General features: G+C 57.4%; 1 protein-coding gene across 2 annotated transcripts in view; it reads left to right on the top strand.

Annotated features, from left to right (window-relative positions):
• Window positions 1-18,758, top strand: part of CRISPLD2 (cysteine rich secretory protein LCCL domain containing 2) — a 59,966-nt gene that overhangs the window by 6,554 nt on the left and 34,654 nt on the right. The window contains exons 1-5 of one of the 2 annotated variants that reach the window (XM_047711628.1): window positions 3,961-4,048; window positions 8,392-8,705; window positions 13,675-13,793; window positions 16,255-16,387; window positions 16,860-16,975. In XM_047711628.1, the coding sequence (XP_047567584.1) occupies window positions 8,466-8,705; window positions 13,675-13,793; window positions 16,255-16,387; window positions 16,860-16,975 (608 nt within the window). In that variant the 5' untranslated portion in view covers window positions 3,961-4,048; window positions 8,392-8,465. Of the gene's footprint in view, window positions 1-3,960; window positions 4,049-8,391; window positions 8,706-13,674; window positions 13,794-16,254; window positions 16,388-16,859; window positions 16,976-18,758 lie in introns of those variants that run through there. The other variant, XM_047711627.1, reaches the window with a different exon arrangement.

The following is an 18,758-nucleotide window of genomic DNA, read 5'->3' as shown; positions in this document are numbered from 1 at the left end:
TGTTCAGGGTGTGAGCGCTGCCTGGGTCATTCTATGCTGACCGGCTTTTAAAGCGTAAGGGAAACCCTGTCACTGTGGGCTGTACCCCTCCCCTCCCCCCCCCCCCCCCCCCCCCCCCCCCCCCCGGCCGATGTTCCTCTTTGCATTTGGAGTAAAAGCAGGACTCACAGTGCTTCCAGGCTCCTGGCCACCGGGCCCTGCCCTCCTCATTTCCCCCCAGCTCCACAGCTTTGTGCCTGGCCCCGTCAAGCCAAGAGGGGACCATCCCCGAGCCTCTGACCCTGTGGTTCGTGCAGTCTGGAGTTCCCCTTCCTGGAGACTTGAGCGAGACCTTGCTGTCCACCCCACCCAGAGCGGTCCCTGTCCCTTCCTCTGCCGAGAGTTACCATCCCATTCTCCGGGCAGTTTTCTCATGCCTTCTGTCTTTGTCTGGTCACTGTGATGTCTCCTCCCTCTCCCGAGGGCAGACTGTCTTGCTTGTACTTGGGAAGGACTCCGTGGCCCTGTGAGGACTTGCCATGGGATTTCCGTCTGCACAGCGGTGTGGAAATTCCATAGCCCGGTGCTGTAGGATTCTTGAACCGTGCATCTTCGAGCCTGGTTCAGAGCCAGGGGCCGTGACTCACCCTTACAGATACCACCCGATACCATGAATCAGGCATTTCAGGCGGGAGCCCGTTGCGGGTCCGGCCAGCCCTGTAGCCCCGAACAGAGAGGATCTGAGCTGCTGAATTTACCCAAGAGGAAGGAAAGAGTGAGCAGACCGCCCCGGAACCACTGATTCTCTCCCCATCTTCTTACCTTCTCTCCTTTATCCCTGCGAGCAATTCAGGGCCTCACTGTCGCCTTGAGGAACTGGGAAATCAGAGGCTGAGGGGCCTTCTGGACAGCATGGGGCTACCTGGCGGAGACGTGATTCGAGCTGGGTCTGACCAGATGCCCACGCTTTCCCTCGTGGTCCCGGGGCCGTTCTGGACCGCTTGTCCCTGGGACCCCATGGTTTCCTCACGTTTATCTGAAGCTTTGCTGAACATCTACACCTGGGCCAGAAGGCAGGCAAGGGGTCCCCTGAGTGGGGTCCTGGGTGTTCTGAGAATATATTAATTTATTGTCCCGTGACTTTAAAATGACTTTTCTTATTGACTATCTTGGTTTATATTGAACACACCTGGTTTTTCATTCTTTTTTTTTCTTTTGCAAAGTGAGCTCTCCTCTCCTTTTGCCCAGGATTTTGTATATTCTCCGTGTACTATTTAAGAAATCTTGGGGCGCCTGGATGGCTCAGTCAGTGGAATGTCTGACTCTTGATTTTGGCCCAGGTCATGATCTCAAGGTCGTGAGTTTGAGCCCTGCATTGGGCCCCATGCTCAGGGTGGAGTCTGCTTGAGATTCTCTCTTTCTCCCTCTCCATCTCCCCCTCCCCCACTCTTCTTCTCTCCCTCAAGTAAGCAAATAAATAAGGAAAATCTTTAAAAAAAAAATCGAGGGGCGCCTGGGTGGCTCAGTCGGTTAAATGTCTGCCTTCGGCTCAGGTCATGATCCCCGGGTCCTGGGATCGAGCCCCACGTCGGGCTCCCTGTTCAGCGGGAAGCTTGCTTCCCCCTCTGCCCCTCCCCCCACTCATACTCACATTCTTGCTCTCTCTCTGTCTGAAATAAATAGTCTTTAAAAATCAGGGCGCCTGGGTGGCTCAGTTCGTTAGGCGACTGCCTTCAGCTCGGGTCATGATCCTGGAGTCCCCAGATCAAGTCCCGCATCGGGCTCCCTGCTCAGCGGGGAATCTGCTTCTCCCACTGACCTCTCTCTTCTCATGCTCTCTCTCTCTCTCTCAAATAAATAAATAAAATCTTACAAAAAAAAAAAAAAAGAAATCAGATGGGTTTCCTGTAGGCTCTTGTCAGCCATCTGTCTTCGGTTGTGGACAACCCAGGGCTGGGGGTGGGGAGGCTTCAGGGAAGGATAAGGGCCTGCCCCCTGCTGTGTGCAGCCCTAATCCCATGGGGAAGAGTTTAAGGAAAAAGGGCCCCCATGGAGGAGGGGAGACACCCCCCACGCCCTAGGGTCTGGTGTTCTCCCAAGATGTTCATCCCTGGATGTTCTGACCGGTCCCGGGATCTGCCCCAGCCATGCTGGGGTGTCCCTCCTCCCCACACCCAGCCACAGCTTCATTCTGGGAATTTGGGGTGGTTTGTGGGTATGACTGTGATCTGCCCTTGGCCTCACCAGCATTTTGAGTTCTCCTCTGTGCTCCCGGGAAGAGCCGAGCTGGGGCACCCCTGGCCTTTCGGCTTAGCTGCTGTCACCTGGGACGGGCATGTTCCTAAATGAGCCCGGATGACACAGGCAGGAGGGCAGCACTGCCCTGAGTTTCGGGGAGTCTCACCTCAGGCCAGAGCGTGACGGTGCATCTGCCCTCGCAGACATTCTGTGTGAACATGGGCAGGTTGCTTCTCTGTCTGGAACCTCCGTTCCCTCACTGGTAGGACAGGGCCCGTAACGGCCTTGACCCTGTCAGCCTGTGGACCGTGGGGGCGGAGGACCCACTTCGGGGCTCACGGGTCCGCACACGCACCCCGGAGCGGCGGGCTGTGGTGCCTGTGAAACATGGTTGTGGAGCAGCTAACACTCACCGGGTGTGAAGCGGGACACGGCCAGGGCCCTCCAGCCACCGGCTGGCACTGGCTCGGTGCGCTTTGTTAAATACTCAGGTTGGGAGCCCATTACACGCAACCATCCGTAAACACCAAATCACGGGAACTTACAGTTAACTAAGTCCTCTTTACAACGGGGGTCACGAAACTCTGACCTCACCCCGTCCTCACCTTTTACGGCACTTCACTCTTATCTCGGTCCCATGAGGCGATGGTGTCCGTCCCCTGTGGCGGAAAGACCGCACAGCAATGGCCATCTCGCGTCTTTCCAGAAATCCAGTGGTCAGGGATCTCCCACGGGTTGCTTGAAATAGGCCACCGTGGGAGTATTTGTGCCGGAGGAACGGACAGACGCCACATACCAGGGTGATTTTTACTTTTTGGACTGTCAGTGTTGGGACATTTGCCAGCGTACATGGGTTCCAGCGCTGAGGAAGCCCGCGGTCTAGCGGGAGAGGCAGACGGTAGGAGCAGGCGTGACAGTGACAGCGAGCGCTAGGGCTCCCGCTGCTTCTCAGTTCAGCTGAGACTCAGCACTGGCAGGAGCACGTCGGCAGTCATAGCACATGAACTGGGTCATTGTCATTGATGGGAGTGACCATGAACATATGTACAGGCAGTTCCTGGCCAGAAGGTCCACACAAATGCCCCAGACCTGGTTCATTTTTATTGTTGTAATTTTTTAAAAGATTTTATTCATTCATTTGAAAGATCACAAGTAGGCAGAGACAGGCAGAGGGAGAGGAGGAAGCAGGCTCCCCGCTGACCAGAGAGCCCGATGCGGGGCTCGATCCCAGGATCCTGGGATCATGACCTGAGCCAAAGGCAGAGGCTTTAACCCACTGAGCCACCCAGGCACCCCTTATTGTTGTAATTTTTTTAAGTTTCAACGTGCCTGACGTGGGGCCCGCACTCACAACCCCGGGATCAAGAGTCGCACACTCTACTGACTGAGCCAGCCAGACTCCTGACCTGGTTCGTGATGTCTTGGAACCTGCCTCCCCAGAAATCTGGGAGAAAGTGGTCATGGCTCAAGACAGGTCCTGAGGAAAGCGTGTTTCGAATTTAGGGCACAGTTTTTAACCCCCGCACACATGAGACGTTTAATATGGTGTTTAAAAATTAAGTTTTTGTGTCAAAGCAAAGGTGGGGCTCTGAGATAATGTCATGAAGAGAGATTCCACATAATTAATCCCAGCCTTCTAGAAGCTTCTTCACACAATGCCTCCGGGGCACACGTAGCATTGCCATCCTCCTTAGAATAGTGAACACTTGCGAAGCACCCACACTCATGCTCCAACCGGGCCTCAGGTGAAAGGACGCTGCTTTCCAGAAGCTTCCTGGCGCTGGAGCTCATCCGCAGACCTGCCTGTCTTGTTCACCGCTGAATCGCCGAGGTCAGACGAGCCCTTTGATTCCCGGCTACCTTACAGACGTGGCCCCAGGAGCCCCGAGCAGGGACACGCCATGCAGCCAGCAAGGGGCTGCATCACACGTTGACTCAGCCAATGTTCTGGGTTGTTCTGGGCAGGCCCGCACAGTGCGGCGTCCTTGCTCTGCTCTCCCGACCTCCTCGGGAGGACGTGACTACACATTCATTTCTTAAATATTTACTGGACACCGACGTGTCGGATGTGGGCCATTCGGTGGTGAACGAGCCCGACGGGTCTGGGGCCGGCGGGGGCTGGGAGGGTGGGGTGTGTTTCAGCCGTGACCCTGGAGCTGGATCGTAGCTGGAAGAGCCGGAATCCATTGGGCTGGCCCGGGGCAGGGAGGGGGCAGGACGGGGCCGCGGGATGAGCTGTGGGAACAGCATGTGCAGGAGGGAAGAGCTCTGGCACAGCTCGGAGCTGCCGGCCGACATACGCAGCGCCGAGATCCATCTTCCTGGCAGAATCTTCCAAACACAGGCAGGGCCCTGCGGCCTGACGAGCAGAGCCCAGGCACGCCCCCTTTCTCTCCCTTGCTCCCGAGAGGCACATTTGGGGGAGGCCTTGCCCGGGAGGTAACCCTGAGGAGACGGGGCTCTGCTGATCCCTTCCCAGGCCACAGAGCCCTGGCATGGGGCAGGAGGCTGCAGAAACCGGTTTCACATCTTGGCGCCTCCTCTAACTGGCCGCATGGCCTCAGCTGCACCAGGCAGCGTGTCCTGGACTCAGTTTTCTTTTCTGTAAAATGGAGTTGGAAATCACCACCTCCCTGGCACACTCCAGGTGCACTTGTGAGCTCTGGGCAGTGCTGTAGGAATCTGATGTTCTGTGGCTTTTGTTAGCCAGCCTGGGGTCTCGCTGTGGGCCCTGGGGCCCGAAAGCCCCACTCCCCTCCCCACCTCCCTGGTGGCCTGACATTGGGTATGTTCTCACAAGACCTTGGCATGTCGGTGTCAGGGGTCAGAGGTCAGCTCTGAGAGAGACCCAGAGAGGCTGGATGTGTGCCAGGGGATGGAGGCATGTCTCGATGAAAGGTCGCCATGATGTAAGGTTTCAGTCCCCTGGGGGTGACACACGGGTATCTTCTCACCGCCAGGAACCACCGTCTGTCCCAGAGGTTGGTGCGCTGTCACTGGGTCCCCTTCCCCACAGGCTGTGTCTGGGCTCTCCTTCAGGAAGCCCACTCTCGGGGAGGCAGGGCAGCGTAAGGAAAGGGCCCTGGGACAGCATGGGCTGTGTCCAAGCTCTCGGTTTCTGCTCACCAGCTGTACGAATTCGGGCCTTCTGGACACGGCAGAGGCCTCAGTCTCCTCTGTAAAACGGAAGCAGTATAGCCCGAGCCTCCGAATCATCGGTGGGTGAGAGGAGAAATCCAGGGACCGGCGCACAGTAGGTCTCCCTCAGCGTCAGCCTCCCCAGTCGGTCGGGGTCTGTACTTGTCCCTGGGAAGCCCCACGCAGCCCCGGACTTCACACGTGTCTCATTTGAAGAATGGGTTTTAATTGTCTGATTGTGGGTGAGAAAGAGGCTGAAGGGTTTAGGCTCTAAGTTCTGGTTGAACTGTTGGAGCGGCAGAAGCTGGAGGAGCCGTTCAGGCCCAGGGTGCTGGCAACGCCCCAGCGAAGTGGACCTAGGCCTCCTGATTTCCCGTGCCCCCCACTGCCCCTTCCCCACAGTGGCCAGTGGGGAATTGGATCCATAGTTCTGTTTATCCAGTATTTTCTCATACTTCTGGAGGCCTCAGCCCCCTCTGTGGGCAGGGCGGCTGTCCCCTGAGGCCTCTGTTCTCCACCTGTGGACACTGCCTTCTCCCTGTGTCCCCACACGGCCCTCCCTCTGGGGGTATCTGTGCCCCAGCCCCCGCTCTTAGGATGACAGCCGTCGGACTGGACCAGGGTCCACCTAATGACCTCAGTTTTATGTAATGATCTCTTTAAAGGCTCTCTCTCCAAATATAGTCACACTCGGAGGTGCTGGGAGTCAGGATCCCAGCCTGTGAATCTGGGGGGGGGGGCGGGTCACAGCTCAGTCTTGAGCAGCACCGTGCAGGGTCCCAGGAGGAGAGCTGCCAGCCCCCTCGTCCTCATGGTTCTGCTGAAGCCTTCGTGGTGTCGCGAAGACTAGACTTAGCAGGAGTGGGACGATCTGGGCCTGGCTCCTCCCCTGCGAGGACCCCCAGGCCCTCCGAGCTCTGGCCAGGCCAGACCACTCTCAGAACCTGGGGTGCACGGGGCGTGCTTCCCGATGCCGTGAGCTGGGAGACCCAGCACATGTCTGTCCCCGCGGCTTTACAAATTCTTTGTGGGGCCTTGCAGACAAGCAGCCTACTGTCAAGTGCATGGTGAAGGCCGTTTGTCTTGTCTTTTGGAGTAAGGTCTCACCTGTTGGAAGGGTGCCCTCGGGACCAGCAGTTGCTTCCTTGTCTCCTCATGCTTTGGGATTTTGTTTTCTTTTATTATTGATATTTTTAAAAACTAGAGTTGTCCAAAGGATAGCATGGGCTCCCCGCCCAGGCCCGAGCCCTGCAGCCCCGCCCCCTCGGGGTAGCACTTTGCAGTTCTCCCAACACAGCCTGTCCCCCTAAAATGAACAGAGGTGGACAGTTTGCCTTCTTTGCTTGAGATTTTAAAAATACAAATAATACGTGAAAGATCAAGAGGAGGGTCCTCACATTCTCCTTCTCAGTTCCCTTTCCCTTACCCTGGAATCAGCCAGCACCGCGAACCTGGCCTGGTTCAGGTGTGGTTTTACTACATAAACACATACACGCCCCATGTACACATATGTTCACACAGACAGACGTGTATGTGTGCATATGTGTAAAATATGCACGTATAATACACATAGATGCATGTATGTCTATATTCATGTACACCCATAAGTTACACAAAATATAGTCTGTGGGTTTTAAAGTTGGTGTAAATAATACCTGCCATCATTTTCTCCAGTTTACTCTTCTGAACCAACCTTGGATTTGGGACTTGGTCATGCTGATACTCACACGGCTCGAAGTTGTTCCTTTTTCTCTGCTGTGTAATACTCCACCCGACTGCCCTCCGTCTATTTACCTGTCCCCCTAGGAGAGCTGTTTGAATGGTGCCCGCCAGAGATCGAAACCCTACCCAGGCTTGAGTCTGGTTCACTCACAGTCGAGTCCTCAGAGCGATTCCGTTTCATGCCTTCGGGGGTGCCCTAGCCCTCTAGCTGCCGTGGACCCTGTGCGGTGGTGACGCCCGACAGCTGCTCCCTGACGGTGGTCTCTGCTCTCCCTGCGTCACGGAGGGCAATCCAGCGTCAGTGTCTCAGCATCTGTGCCAGCCTGGCCTTCTGCGGCTGGGAAATGCTCATATATGGAGGTGCGACTCATCCTGGAGCGAGGTCGGGACCCCAGGGGTCTGCGTTACTGGTGTGAGTCCCCGTGGGGCAGGCGAGCACGCAAGCGTCCTTCTGTGCCGTCCCATCCCTGAGGCGCTGCCCCAGAGGGAACTCCCCTGGAGGGGGGCTGCGTCTCACCCAGTCAGGAGAATGCCGGGCGTCCCTGCTGGGTGGTAGCTATTTTTGTCCAAAGCACGGCTGGGTCAGGACCCTGGAGAGTTTCCAGGGTCAGAGTGGGAACTGCCCCATTCCCATGGCTGCTTGGCTGCATGCTCAGCCTCGCACTCGTCCCTCCCTGCCCCTCTGCGTCCTGCCCCTGGCGATGCCTCTGCTGGCCGGTGTCTTACAAACCCAGCCAGCTCAGCCCATGAGAACTGGTCACGGCTCATGTGGGGGAAGCGCGGAGAAGCCTTGATGGGAGGATGGGACCCCTCGGTGTCCCAGACGGGTCAGCCACCCGGTGGGGTTCCGCAGCCCCTTCCCCCAGCTCCTCACGCTGCCTGTGGCCGGCACTGCCCTGCAGTGGGGGGCTGGGGTGGGGGGGAGGGGCTGTGGTTTCCCTCGGCTCTCGCCCCAGCCTGGGTGGGAGCTCCCCAAGGCGAGGCTCAGTGCCTAGTAGCACAGACGAGGTGCCCAGTGAAGGTCCCGTGCCTGACGGACTCTGCCATGGTGGGCAAGCAGAGCGAGACGTGTGAATAAGCACAGTCCGTCAAGCCTGCGCTGTCTTCTCGGACCCTCTGGGACCGTCTAGGGCACGAGAAGCCAGGGTAGTCGCATCCCTCGTGGCTGGGGGACCTCGGTCACCGAGCTTCTGTGATCCTCGGTTTGCGCGTCTGCAGAGTGGGGGAGGGATGGCTGTTCACGGGTCAAGCCCAGGCTGGAGCTGGTTTAATCCTGACAGACCTCTTTCCCTGCTACCCTCTGCTTCCCTTCAGAGCTCCCACGCCCCGGCGCTGCCTCGGGAGCCCAGCCTGCTTGTCAGCCCCGTCCTCGTGGCCTGCGGGGCACCATGAGCTGTGTCCTGAACAGAGTCGTCCCCTTGGGGCTGGTGCTCCTGGTCTGCGGAGCCCAAGGCGTTTTCCTGCCCAACATCACTCAGTTGGAGAAGCTGCTCAGCAAATACCAGCAGGACAAGCCGCACTCCCGGGTCCGGAGGGCCATCCCCAGGTCGGACAGGGAGGAGATCCTCATGCTTCATAACAAACTCAGGGGCCAGGTGTACCCCCCGGCCTCCAACATGGAGTACATGGTAAGTGCGGGTGCTGCCGGGGCGGGGGGCCTGGGGTCCATCTGCTATTGTCTCCAGGGGCAGCGTGTGGTGGGCTCAGGGCCTCCTGGCAAGAGAGGGTCCCCTGCCTCTGTTCCTGACACCAAAACGGCACTTGTGAGTTCCCCGTGCCGGGGAGCCCAGCCCAGGGCCCTGCCCTTGGCTCTCCCCTGGCGTCTTTTCAAGGCGGAGTGGAAGGTCTGTGCGCTGGGCTTTGGCGAGTCCATTCGCAGCTCTGCTGCCTCCTTGCTGTGTGACCTGGGTGTGTCCACGGCCTCCACTTTGAGAATCCCCTTCTCGTGGTTCCGGGACGGTTTGATGACGTCACGTGGTAAAATGCCCCGCACCAGAGCTCCCACCAGGGACCAAGGTCACCGTAGTCACAGAGCACCTTGGTCTTCATCAGGCCCGTTTTGCCACCCTCCTCCGTCTGAGCAGCAGCAAGGCCGAGTCCCTGAGAGTTGGGGTGTCTGTCAGCAAGGGGCTGGCAGAGAGGGGGGACAGTGGAGGGTCTCCCGTGAGCCGCCTGGGGAAATCCCATGCGTAAGGAGCCAAGGGGCAGCTGGCCCTCCAAGTCCACGCCTCTGGCCCTGCCTCCACGCACCCCTGTCTGTTTCTGCCAGTGGCGCTTCCTGTCCTCCCAGCCCTGTGATGCACCTGCTGCTTTTCTCCCATTTTATAGACTAGGAAACTGAGGCCTGAGGTCAGAACTGGTAGTGGCAGAACGGACTGCAGGACCCAGGCCACAGCCATCGTCCCGTGCCCAGTTTGAACCTTGGCACCCCTAGTGCCACTGCCCACTTCCTTCTGGCCAGCCTGTCCCCCCAACACCTTGATCTGCGCTGGGGCTTATCACCTCCCACCTTGCCCCCCGATGGCCTACCCTGAGCCCTGCCTCCTGTTCCCTTCCCGACCTTTGGGAAATGTGTCTCCTGCTCGGGAGCCCCAGGGCCCTCTGTGCCCAGGATGGAGCCCACATGCCCTGCCTGGAGCTCAAGACCTTTGATTTCGAGCTCATCTGTTCCGAGGGGCCACTGGGTGTTCCCCGAAGATGCCATCAGGCCCTCCCTCTCCCAGGAGTCCTGTCCCCACCTCGTGCCTTATCCCATCATAAACGAGCCTCACCCAAGACCCAGCTCCTCTCCCTCCTCTGGACTCACTGTCCCCTTTCATGCTGTCCTGTGTTCCGAGGCAGGGATGCTTGCAATCAGGGACCCTCCCCTGTGCCTGGCAGCCCCTCACTGTCACTGTCTGTACCCTCACGAGGTGTCCTGTCACCATCTATACCACAGATGAAAGGCTTGCCCCTCTGGGCAGACACCCTTGGAGCAGGGCTGTCCTTTGGGAACTCGTTACAGAACCATTTCTTCTTTCCCTGAGGAATGTCGCCCAGGCGCTTACTCTGATCTTAGGAGGAAGAGTGGGCACCCGTTCACAATACTGATGTGTCAACAGCCGGTGCAGATCTTTTTAGGGTTAAAGGTGTAGAGAATTAGAGTCGAATTCTTCGTGAATTTGGGTGTGGACTCTTCCCCCCTCCTTCCATGGACCTGGTGGTCTGGCTTGGTCCCCAGGGGGTGGGCGGGGGAGAAGGACACTTTCCACCTCTCCGGACAGGTGGGCCTTCCTCCTGGCCCCCTGCCACCCCAAGGCCCTATGTGGTGCCCGCCTTGGAGCAGGGGATTTTCCTTGTCCTGGAGCTTAACTGAGTCCCAAACGCCCCAGGATCCTGGCTGCTTCCCGCCTCCTGTCGGGAACAGGCTGATCTTCTCGTCTCTGCTCTGTGCTTGTCCTGGGGCCTGTATGGAAGGTTCCATGCAGGGAGCAGGGCTCACATGGGCAGCCTGGAACGAGCCTGCCACGTTTTCCTGTTGGTTTATTTTGTGTTATTTCGGGATTGGAGCTGGGATCTGGGTCCTTACGTCTCAATGGCCTGCGTGTCAGGGAGGCTGAGTGTTCGTGAGTGTTGTTGGGGCCGCCTCTGAGCAGGGGCCCCGAGGCGGGGGAGGTAGCCTGAGGCCCAACCCCTCCGCCCCGGGCCTGCCCATCTGCTCGCATCTCCACCCAGACAAGGGGCACTCATTTGAGAAAGTGTCTTGAAAATCCAGCTCCTTGCTCAGCCCCGCCTGCTGGGGCTTCAGTTGGGTCCTTTGAAATCGCTTTAGCCCCGAAAGGTGGATTTTAAAATTCCAAAGAGTTAAGACACCCTATTTTGAGTTTTTATAAGTGGACAGGCTCTGAAGCCGGCCTGCCTGGGTTTAGGGGAGCTGCCACTTGGTCGCTGTGTGACTTCAGGCAGATTAGTTGGCCTCTCTGTGTTAATGTCTCCTCACCTGCACAATGGGGACAGTAAAAGCACCTTCCTCATAGCATTGTTTGGAGGAGCCGATGAGATAATGCATAAGTACTAAGTAAATGTTAACTCTATCGTTGCTGTGACTATGTTAGTAACTTGTTATTTTAGCGAAGTGGGACCAGCGCGTGGTGACGGCGTGCAGAGCAAGCCGAGAACAACTTGGCAGCCAGATCAAGCTGGGTTGTTAAAGTTCTAACTTCCTGCTGTGTGACCTTAGGCAAGTTGCCTAACCTCTCTTAGCCTCAAGGAGTTGTGTGTGTGTGTGTGTGTGTGTATGTGTGGTTTTTTGTTTTTGTTTTTATCTGAAACAATGGGAAAATATAACATACCTCAGGGGCTTATTCCAAGAATTAAATAAGAAAGTGGTGCTAATAATATTCTCTGGCAAGTGGCAGGTGTTCAGGGACAGGGCCTAACCCTGCCCCTGGCACATAGTAGGTGCTCAAGGAAGTTAATTTCCTTAGTATCAAAATACGGTTTGCTGAGAGCCGCCCTGCACCTTGCCTGGGAGCTTGACGCCTCTCATTCAGTTTCCCTCCAAACCCTGTTCCGGCACCCTCGTTAGCCTAGACGGGAAAACAGGCTCAGAGACGTGAAACCACTTGTCCACGGTCACACAGCCAGCAACCGGCAGAGCCTGGCCCCAGGGATAGGCTCCCCTCACACAAACACTCTCACCAGTGCCCCCCAACTGCCCAGGTCTTTCCCTCCTTCTTCCCTCAGTCATCCCTCTGGGGGGCAGAGAATGCTCACTGGTGCCTCCCTTCGGTCTTTCTATTGTGCCGAGCTCGGCTGGAGCAGAGAGGAGGTTGGGAGGTGAACGGCAGGCCAGGAAGGAGGCCTTGAATGCAGGGAGGGGAGAGAGCTATGTCCTTGTTGGGCTGTGTCCTCTGTCTCCAGCCAGAATTTCAGAAGCCCTTAACCCTCAGAGATCTGCCAGGGCGCTCCCTACTGCCCTTCCCGCTGAGCTGTAGAAAACGTTATGGACGCAGACCAAAGGCACACAAGGTTCACGTTGATCAGAATAAACATTGAACTTCTGAGAAGCCAGTGGGCCTTGGGGTGGGGTCAGTGCCTGCACGGGGTCTGCCCTGCCTCCCTGGACTTTGGGAAGGGCCTTGGCTAGCCACGGCCAGAGGGATCTTGGTGCTCCCCCTACCCCCACCGCCCTCCCCTCAAAACAGATGCTGTCTGTTCCATCATGGACCATCGGCTCCTTGCTTGGAGATGGAGTCACCAAGTTGGTCTAGGTAGTTGGTTTGGAAGGGGGTGAGCCACAAGTCCAGAAGACGGGAAGGCGGAAATCTAACGTCACGGGATACTGTGGGGTCTCAGGATGGGAGTGGGGGCTTGGATCGGGTACGTAAAGGGAGCAGCAGGAGAAGCACCCAGCAGAAGGCAGGCCTGTCTCTTCTGCATTGCAGGCTATCCCGGGCCTGGGAGAAGGATCCCAGGCAGAAGGGACACAGTGCCTGTTGGGCACGACGGTGGCGGGGGGGTGGGGCACTGTCAGCAAGAGTGGAGTCTGACGTCAGAATAGACCTGGGAGGTCCCGTGCAACTGAAGTGGGGGTTGTGTCCAGGGTGAGATCCAGTCCGCAGAGGCGTATGCCCTAGGCCAGGCCTCAGCCCTGGACGTTCTGGAGTCTCCGGCCTTGAGGCTGGAAAGAGGTGGCCAGGTGGAGGTGGGGAGGCGCTCAACTTCACGACATGCCATCCTGGGGGCCACAGCCAGCGCCGTCAGTCTCCCATTCCTGGCCACGTCCCAGGATCCTGCCTGTCTTTCCGTGAGCACCTACTGTGTGTGCAGGGCTGGGGCTCTCCCGAAAGGGAACAGCAGTTGCTGGCCTGCCTGCGAGCCGGGGCATCTGCTGATGACCAGGAGGAGGAGGGACAGCAGCTGGCCAGAGGGCCGCTTGGCATCTGTCCTGCCACAGAAGAGCAGTGACCCCGCTGCTTTGTTCACTGTGTTCCTTCCCGGGGAGCTATGTGCGTCCCCGGGCCAGCTGGGAGGCAGGCCGGGTGGCGTAGCCTGTTTCAGATCCTCTGGCCCAGACCCTACCCTTGCCCCCCACGCCTCACCCCGCCCTGATTCAGGGTGGGCTGTGCTGCAGGAGAGCCGGATGGGCCGAGGCCAAAGCATTTTTTGCTCCTCCTTTTTTTTAAGAACAGTAAAATGCATAAATCATAAAAGTCACTCTTTCGACGACTTCTAAGCCTACAGTTCTGTGGTGTGAAGCACATTCGCAGGGCCGTGCCGAGGCCGCCCCCATCAGCGGGACTCAGGCATCTTCCCGTTTCACAGACGAGGAGGCAGAGGCCACGGGATGGGCTTGCCCATCTCCCGGGCAAGCGGGAGCCCGGAGCAGTAGCTGCGTGGATGGCCATGGGCCGGGCTCCCCTGATATCCTTGCGGCCCTGCCCCTTCCCGCTGGCCGGGTCAGGAAGCCATCCAACCCCTGCATGGCACCCGGTGTCCAGGAACAGAGCCCTCGCCCGGGCTCCACGCAGGGCCCACGTGGGGGGTGCGTGGCTGCAGGTTTGGTCCTTATGCTCTTCCTTGACTCTGGCGGGGCCGTGTCTGCTCTCCCTGCAGACTTGGGACGAGGAGCTGGAGCGGTCAGCGGCGGCCTGGGCTCACGAGTGCATCTGGGAGCACGGGCCCACCAGTCTGCTGGTGTCCATAGGGCAGAACCTGGCGGTCCACTGGGGCAGGTAAGAACCATCGCGGTCCCCCCCTTACGTGTGAACCAGCCGCCTCTGTGGGCACCTGCCGTGTGCTGGGCTGGGTGCTCGCCGTCCATGGCCACGGTTAAGTCCGCAGGAACTCCTGAGCCATTTACGTGTGGGTGAACAGGCTCAGTGCTCAAGGGCGCTTCTGAGTAGTTGCAAAACGGACGTGAGCCTGCTCGTTGGCTCCAGATACTGATCCCCGGACTCAGGCTTTCCAGCGTGGGGGCCCCATTCCACCTCCTTGAAAGGATTCCCGAGCCTGTTGCAGCAGGGTGGGGGGGACACTGGAATGTTGGCCTTACTGTGCTGGGTCAGGGTATCTTCTCTGCCCCCCGTGTCTGGGTTCTGCTCCTTCTCCAGGCCCAGCCAGGTTCTACCCGGTGAGCAGCTGTCCCTCACCTCGCCCTCCTCGTCCAGCCTCGAAGAGGCTCCCCCTTACCACCGAGGCCCTCTGGCCTGGAGGAGGCCCTTGAATGTGGCCTCTAAGAGGCGCCCTCCTGAGCACCCACCCGGCCGAGGGCTGGTTTCCTCAGGGGACTTGGGGAATGGGCCTTTGCTCGGTGCAAACTTGTCGACCGACCAGACAACATGGTGTGGACGCGGGTCCTCCGGGGGTGGACCCAGGGCTGGCCAGGGGCTGAAGCCCACTTGTGCTTTGCTGCATTGCTGAAAAGTTGGACAGGACTTGAAGTACAGGTTGCCCAACTCACGGCCCAGACATTCCCCAGCCCCGTAAGCGCCTGGGTTCCGTGCGGCTGTGAGCCGTCCACTTCCTTCAGGTCAGTGTCTTTCTGGAACAGAACTTGAGCCAGTGTCGCGAGGGGTCCAGATGGAACCTGGCAGAAGGGAATCAACACCTGTTATTATTATTTAATTATTATTATTTTTGGTCTCCTGCTGAATTCTGCTTTTTATAAAACCAGTCTTCTGGTCGCATGAAAAGAAAACGTCTACAGGGAGAAAACCCATCATTCCACTGGCCTGGCTCGGCAGCCGGGATATTCCTGGACTCCTGTGTAGCCTCTGGCTGTGGGCGCATACTTTTTCATCGTGGCAACGGTGGCCAGGACAGCCTTGAATTCTTTCCCTCCTTCTCATGCACGATCAGACCCGTCTTCTGTTCCGTGGCCGTCCTGCTGATCCTGGGCAAGGTTGCCTTCAGGCCGTCAAGCCGACAGGCAGAAAGTTAGCCTCTCCGTTCTTGGAGCCCCTCCTGCGGTGGCTGGGTCAGGCTTAGTGCCGGGACGGATGGTGCCGAGGACCCAAAGATCTTGCCCCTGCGGGATCCACAGTGCCGACCTGCTTTCCCCAAGAGACCCCCTCATTCTCCGGGCCCCCGTAGCAGCCTGTCCATGGCGCTCCGGGGACACGGACGGGCATGGGTGTCCCCACGCAGCCCTGTGGCTCCATGGCTGTGTGGCTGCCAGCGTCCTTCCCTAAGCCAGCCCCGACCACGTCACTGACCACCGCCAGGCGCTCTGGGCTGTGACAGTAATTGTTACAAGACCTCTAACTGCCCGCCTCACCACAGTGCTCTCGGACATGGCCAGACCCCTTGTGTCTTCTCTCTTTATCGAAACCGCTTTGTTTACTCGTGCTGGGGCCGCTGACTGGGGATCTGTGTCCGGTTTGTTTTCTTTCCCGGGAAGAAACGATGCCAACCTGGGCGGGTGGGGCCAAGTGAGGGGCTGTGGCCACCCGTGGTGATGACCAGCGTGGGGGAAAGGGAGGGCTCAGGGGATTAGACTTGAAATAGAAAGTTCTGGAAAGGGTTTGCCCGTGTGATTGCAGAGCCCTGCCTCTCTGCAGGTTTCTGTATCTTCCGTTTAGTTCTATTTCTATTATTTATTTTCGACCTCGTATCTGAGTCCTTGGGTCTTCCCCCTGCTCCCCAGCAGGTGAGGAATGAAGCCAGCCACGACGATATGGAGACGTTAGCCTCTAGGCTCTCCCATATAACCTGTCCCCCATCGCGGGCTGGTTTTGCCCCATTTAGATCTTCCCTGGTGTTCCGTCTGTGCATTACCCGGATGGCTACTTACTTGCCGTTTTTCTCTGCATTGACTTGAAAGGGGCTCATGTCCGTCAATCAAGTTGTTTTAAAGAATCACACCTGGAAAATAGGGGGTTTGTGGGCATAAATACGTAATTGTAATATAAATAGTGACTTGTTGGGGGCCAGGCAAACGTTTCCTGCACACACAGGTGGCCTGTGGGCCTCCCAGGGACACTCCTGGAACCCAGGCACTCTGGGAATGCCAGGGGGGCTCCTTGTAAGTTTGGGTTCTAGGCACTTACAGCAGGTGCTGGACAGGATTTGGGGCCATTCACCCACGGCAGCCCTGTCCTCTAGCCTGCCCTGTGGACGGCTGTGCTGTGAGCCGTGGTCTCGGTCTGTTGGGTGGGTGGTGGCCGGGACGTAACCAGCTGGTCTGCCCCGCAGGTACCGCTCTCCCGGCTTCCACGTACAGTCCTGGTATGACGAGGTGAAGGACTACACCTACCCCTACCCCCACGAGTGCAACCCCTGGTGTCCGGAGAGGTGCTCTGGGCCCATGTGCACCCACTACACACAGGTAAGTCCCGAAGCCCTCACTGTGACCTCAGCCCAGCACCCCCAGACCCCGTCACTCACCTGGCCCTGCAGACCTGCTCCCCGGTTGGAAGACTCCACTCTGTCATTACCATAATGTTTCCCTTTAATTTGGTGTTCCTTAAAGTCTGGCTGCTGGGCTGAGCGTGCGTTTGTGACACAGGTGTGGAAACTGGGAGTAAGTGCTAGAAACTTGTGTGGTAGTCCTTTTGTCGCTGGCACATTTTCCTTGTGTGTGATTTGTTTCTCTTTGGGATGTGTGTGCATGTGCCTGTGTGTGTGTGTGTGTGTGTTTAACAAACATACGGATCTTCAGGGATTAGGGAAAAACTCTGGTCCATCACCCCTTCACAACATACACCCTTTTAGGGCCAGCGCCCTGGAGATCCAGGGCAGACTAGGTAGCCCTGTTCTGCCTTGTCTGGGGTTCTGACACGTGGCTGTCATCTTTTCAGATAGTCTGGGCCGCCACCAACAAGATTGGCTGTGCTGTGAACACCTGCCAGAGGATGAACGTTTGGGGAGATGTTTGGGAGAATGCGGTCTACCTCGTCTGTAATTACTCTCCAAAGTAAGAACAAGTATCATGGTTGTCTGGGTTGGGATGCGTTGTCCAGCCATGGAGGACCCAAGGGAAGTTGGACTAAATGGTGAGGTCTCTTCATTAGTTCGCATAACAAGACATCTAGAGATCGGTGCATCCAGTTAAGCTTAAAAGCTCAGCAGTGTCTGTGAGGACTCAAGCTCTTTCTATTCCCCTGCTGTACTAGCCTGTCCTCATGGTTCCAAGATGGCTGCAGAGCACCGGGCATCACATCTTCCCAAACTAAAGGGACAAGAATGGTAGTAAAGTGCTTTCTCTTAGGCCTTTCTCAGCCCTGGCCCACTTTCTCCTTCTGTCATTGACCAGAACTAGACCACTCACAGATGGGCGATGGTGGGGGAGGCGGAGACTCCCGTAATTGGCTTCAGTGAATGAAATTGCCCAGTTGGCTTTGCAAGTCATCTTCTAGGCCTCCCAGAGCAAATCAGAAGCTGGAGTAGCTGTTGGCTGGCCAACCGTGGGGTGTGCCATAGCCAGTGGGATGAAAATACACAGCAGATATCACTCTGGGAAATGTATTCACGCTAAACCTAGTTTTTGCATTTTTATATTTTCCCATCTAGAAAAGACCACACTGAGCCTGTGTCTTAGCCCCCTTTTTCCTCAGAGCAACCTGATGTCATCAGTGGGCCATCTGTCCCTCTATTGACTTACCTCCTTTGCTCATCAAATAATATACCACTTCTCACAGCATTGCCCTCCCCGTGTATAGCCTGTGGTTTGCATGCCAGCCACAGGGCTGGCTCCCACCCTTGCCCCGGCCCTGCACACAGGATGCCCTCCTAGCATATTTGCTCAGGGACTGAATGAAATGAGGATGACCTCACTCATTTGTTTTGGGTCAGGAGAGGCCGTGAGGAGGTGGGATGTGGGGGAATTGCTGAGGTCAGGAGGAAAATAGATTTTCTGTCGCGCATCTGGCATGCCTGTGCTGGCCATGTCTCAGCAGCCCACAGGCCCGCGTGAGGGCAGGTGGATTAGGTCACTGCTGGTGGGAAGGGGGACGCCAGCCCAGTGGAAGAGCAGTAACTGGCCCCCTGTGGCGGGGTCCCCAGCAGAGTGGGGACCAGCAGTGGGGCGTGATGGATATTTCAATTCGACTCTTTGTATAAAAAAAAGAAATACACCTGAAGATTCTATCAGAAACAGAATCTGCCTTTCTTAGAGCCCAGCTATCTTCTTGAAAAACAGAATAACGTAGGGATGGTACGCATGTCTCAAGTGTGTGGCTTGATAAACCCCACACGTGTCTGCGTGGGCCAGCCAGCATGCGTGGCCATGACCAAGGGCCAGAGGCCATGAGTCCCAGGTGGAGACAGGGCGTACCTCTGGGTGCTGCTGATTCCCTTCCTCCCTGTGTCGTCACGTGGCCGTTCTTCTGTGTGTGCACAGAAAGGGAGCAAGGGAGAGAGTGGGGCTCCCCAGTGTCCCCTCTCTTAAGGACACTGATCCTGGTGGATTGGAGCCTTATCCTGTGACCTCATTTCCCTCACTCACCTCCTGGGATGCCACGTCTCCACACACAGCCATCTGGGGGTTAGGGCTTCAACGTGGCAATTAGTGGGCAGTGGGGAGACACACACTGAGTCCGTGTGATGTGTGCGTACCCCTGTAACTACCACCATTGACATCCCTTCACCGTGAACAGGGCCCTGGGCTGAGGGCCTCCATGCCATCACTCTGTCACTGTACAACCTCCTGCTCTGGCCCCTGTTACAGAGAAGGAGACAGAGGGTCAGGCCTGAGGGCA

The sequence above is a fragment of the Lutra lutra genome, chromosome 17 (genome assembly GCF_902655055.1).
Source record: "Lutra lutra chromosome 17, mLutLut1.2, whole genome shotgun sequence".
Lineage (NCBI taxonomy): Eukaryota > Metazoa > Chordata > Mammalia > Carnivora > Mustelidae > Lutra > Lutra lutra.
This window is presented reverse-complemented; position numbering and strand designations above follow the sequence as displayed.